General features: G+C 42.2%; 1 protein-coding gene across 1 annotated transcript; it reads left to right on the top strand.

Annotated features, from left to right (window-relative positions):
• The first annotated feature begins 1,086 nt into the window (after nt 1-1,086).
• On the top strand, nt 1,087-3,842 carry LOC123379794 (zinc finger protein ubi-d4-like). The gene has a single exon (XM_045036436.1). The coding sequence runs from the start codon at nt 1,302-1,304 to the stop codon at nt 1,785-1,787; it is 486 nt and encodes a 161-aa protein (XP_044892371.1). The 5' UTR covers nt 1,087-1,301; the 3' UTR covers nt 1,788-3,842.
• The last annotated feature ends 423 nt before the right edge of the window (nt 3,843-4,265 follow it).

The raw sequence follows: 4,265 nt of genomic DNA, 5'->3' as shown, positions 1-4,265 counted from the left end.
GATAATTCAAGGATACTTACAATTCATTAATTATATTTTTATTACCAAACTTTTTTTCTGCCCAATTAAGCCTGATAGTCAAGCTTCTGAAGTGCCATTAATCTTATTTATTGGTGGAGGTAATAAAGTCAAATGTTTCCAAGAGTCAGGCAATCAGTAAGATGAAGGAGGTAAAATAGTATTATAGAGACATTATATGAAAACCAGAAGTCCAAAACTCATGTTCAAGCAGTCATTGCCATGTTATAATTTAGGACTAGCATTGCTTGATATACTGTTTTTTTTTTCCCCCAAAGAATCCAGAAATCCAGAGCTTTATAGATGAAAAGTGAAATGTCAAGATTTTATTATTATTTTTTTAATTCAAACAAAACATGCTGTGTGTCATATCTGTCTCCTCTCACATAGGCAGCCAGTTTTTCTGGAATGTCATGGGTTACTATAATTTCTGGCAATAAAATTCATGAATAATTATGTAATGAAGGCAAACACTGGATCTGCAAACTGACAGTTACTCCTATTGAAATTTATTTTGTTGTTTGTTTTATTTTTTTCTGTTTTGTGTGTGGATGTTTGTTGTTTTTTGTTTGTTTTTGCTTTACTCTTCCTTACTTTAGTTTAGTAGTCACCTATCTGTCAGGCATTATATAACCATCTTGCGTCTGACTTGATGTTAAGGACTGAAATTATGGCAGTGAACCAACAATGACACAGTTCAGCGTCTTTTTTTGGAAAAGCTAGACAATAAATAAGTAATTAAAAATCTTGGTAAGCCCTGAAAGAAAGGAGCAGGGAAGATAACAGCTGTGGTGGCAAATGCGGTGAAGCTTCTTGATGACCAGAATTACAAAGATGCCATGAGCAATGCCATAGATATAATATCCACCTCTGTGCTGAGCCCAGTGTGTGCCTTCCTTTCTTGGACTCACAGCCTAGAGTATTCCAGAGCAACTGTTATCTCTGGATGGGAAAGAGACACCAGGGTCCAGGATTGGCCTCTGGGTACCTGTACTCCTACCCTGTCCTACATATGGCTACCATATGTACTGTGCCACCAGAAAAAGAAGTGGTTCCACCCTTGTGAGGATCCAGACTTTTTTTTTTAACCATCTATTAAACCAGACACAGACCAGACCCTGAAGGAAAAGGGGTTGATCTCTCAAGATGGCAGCATTTTAGAGGCTCTATTGCGCACTGACCCCCTGGAGAAGTGACGTGCTCTAGATCCGGAGAGGATGATGACAGCCTGGGTAAGTTTCCTGTGACTGACAGTTGAGCAGGGACATGGATTCTAGGACCAGATGACTTCCTGGATGACCCTGATGATGAGGACTGTTAAGAAGACATTCCCAGGTGTCTGGGTAAGGGGGAAATCCAAGGGTAGAGGTGTGAACAGTGCCTATACAAATCTGGACACTTCCATCCTGGGGATCGGGACAAGCCCTGTGCCTGTGACATTTGTGGACAATGTTACAAGAACTGACCAGGCCTCAGTCACCACTCCCACTTGGCTAAGGAGCAGGGTGAGGATAAGGAAGACTCACAGCCACCCACCCCAGCTTTCTGAGATCAGAGGAGCAGAAATCCAAGAAGGGTCTGGACGGATTGGCCCTGCCCAACACTATGGTGACTTCTGCCTTGGGAACTCAAAGATCAACAAGAAGACAGGGCAGTCCAAGGAGCTGGTGTCTTGTTCTGATTGTGGCCACTCAGAGCACCTGTCTTTCCTGAACTTCACCCTGGTGACGATGGCAGCTGTGAAGACCTGCTGCTGGCAGTGCATCTAGCACAAGTGCTGCAACATCTACAGCACCTTGGAGACACTGTGCAGCACCTTGGAGACACTGTGCAGCACCTTGGAGACACTGTGCAGCACCTTGGAGACACTGTGCAGCGCCTTGGAGATCACTGTGACAACTGTGATGGTGGCTACCATATGTACTACCTCACCCCATCCGTGTCTGAGCCTCCTGAAGGAAGTTGGAGCCGCAGCTTGTTTCTGGACCTGTGGAAGGAGAGAGTTTCCATCTACTGGAACCAGAACTCCTCTTGATATGCTCCCCACCCCCACTGCCTCCATACCTCTAGGGCTGTCGTTCTCTTCCTCTCTTGTTTTTCATGCCACCTTTCCCTCTTCTTTCGCAAGTGCAGAGAACCTCGGGTAGTTGTGCTAGTCTGCTTTTGGCAGCAGTAAGCTCAGGTGGCAACTCTGCCCCCCTCTGGCCACCGGGAGATGTTGGATAATGTGCCTGTTTTTTAACTCCATGAAAAGGTCTACCTCCGAAATCCCCTTTTGTTCTTCCTAGACATGCAGCTCCTGCCCCTAACTGAATTGGGAGCCTCTGCCTCCTGCTCTGTGTATCTTGGCTTCTGGGTCACAGGGAGGCCACATAGACATCCCTTTCTTCCCTTGCATGCTCACTAGCAGCTGGGAAGATCTTCACACCCTGATCCCTCAGTTTTTTGCCTGGGGACACTGAGGTGGAGTAGTTGGCACCGGGGTGGGGGTGGGGCAATCCATGCCAGGGCACTCTGGAGTGGCCTTCCCCTTGGCTGTGGGCAGGCCCTAATTCACTGTCACTTTGGAGTTGAGGTGTCTTTTTTCTTTCCTTACTTTCTTTCTGTATTCTAAACATTTGTACAAATAAATACTTTTACATGTAAAAAAATCATGGTAACTGCTGAGAAAGATGTAGAAGTTCCTACCACTCTCCCCACTATACTGTGGATCGTTATTTGCTATATAGTATTCTTGCAAATCTGTTAGTACTATTTTTGTGTCTATGCAAACTTATGTAATTAACTTTAACCAAAGTATAGGCCTCACCATTCATAGGTGTGAATATTATGCTATTCAAAAAGACCCAGAAATCACTTGAATGCTGTTCATTTTCCCAATAGCTAGTGAGAAGTGTTTTCAAATTCTTGAAAATCTTATCTTGTTGCTGGAGTCATATTTGAATTATAAAATATTTCTTGGGGGATAGTGACATTTTTTTCCCCTGAAGCCATTTGGGGATAATAAGATAATTCCCAGCCTGGTTTTGTTGTAAGCATGGTCCTCAGCCTTTCAAATATGTTATCAGATCACCTCTCCTGTGCTTTCATTTTAAGGTACTTGAACAAAATAGTTCTCCACCAAAGTCTGTAAGGGAGTATTTGACTTGTTTGAATTAAATCTATGCCGTCAATAAGGAGCTCATATTGGGAGGAGGTGGAGTGGGGAATCAGTTCTATTTTATTCTCCTTTTTAATACTTTGCAAACCTCACCATGGTCTACAAGGATTATCTGCTTCTTAAAACACTTCTTTGCTGTTCTGAAATGTTTACTTCCAACAGGAACTTGATGGATGTTTAACATTTCTGCACATTATATTACTTTTGCTCATCCAGTTAAAATCCCAACAAGCCTGGGCTTGACATTGAGTTGGAGGTACTATCACAGCTTTCTGTTCTCCTTATAAAAAGTGAGCAGTTCGTTATGTTTTGTCAAAATGTTCTATGTCAGTGCTGTCCTCATTAATGCTGTGCCTTCTTGGTGACTCTGTAACAGTTCAAATTGCTTTAAAAAGTTACTCTTAAGAATGCCAAAAAGGAAAGGAATTCATATATCTTTATGTCTCTCATTTTGGATGGTATATATTATTGTTTCCCTAGGGAGGCAAACAAACAAATATTGAAGATATTTGCAACATGAAGTGAGGAGTGAGTTTGCCATTATAGGCCACTAGGTTATCTTGGTTAAATTCTCTAATTTGTCTGAATCTTAGTTTACTTCCCTGTAAGGTGAACACAATAAAATGTATTGACTTGTTGAAGTTGATGCCATTTTAAAATGTGTGTGGAGGGGCGCCTGGGTGGCGCAGTCGGTTAAGCTTCCGACTTCAGCCAGGTCACGATCTCGCGGTCCGTGAGTTCGAGCCCCGCGTCAGGCTCTGGGCTGATGGCTCAGAGCCTGGAGCCTGTTTCCGATTCTGTGTCTCCCTCTCTCTCTGCCCCTCCACCGTTCATGCTCTGTCTCTCTCTGTCCCAAAAATAAATAAACGTTGAAAAAAAAATTAAAAAAAAATTTAAAATGTGTGTGGAAATATTTTTTATAAAAATACTGAATTAAGTATCAGGGAATATTGAAATATTGCTATATGTTTTTATTAACTCCTTTACTCTCTGAAAATGAAGGCTTGGGTATGGGGCAGTAGGAGATCAAGTTAAATATATATATGCCAAATATATATATCACAAAGATACTGAGATTACATATTAT

Source organism: Felis catus, chromosome C2 (assembly GCF_018350175.1).
Source record: "Felis catus isolate Fca126 chromosome C2, F.catus_Fca126_mat1.0, whole genome shotgun sequence".
Taxonomy (NCBI): Eukaryota; Metazoa; Chordata; class Mammalia; order Carnivora; family Felidae; genus Felis; species Felis catus.
The sequence above is the reverse complement of the archived record's forward strand: the minus strand, read 5'-3'. Positions and strand labels throughout refer to the sequence as shown.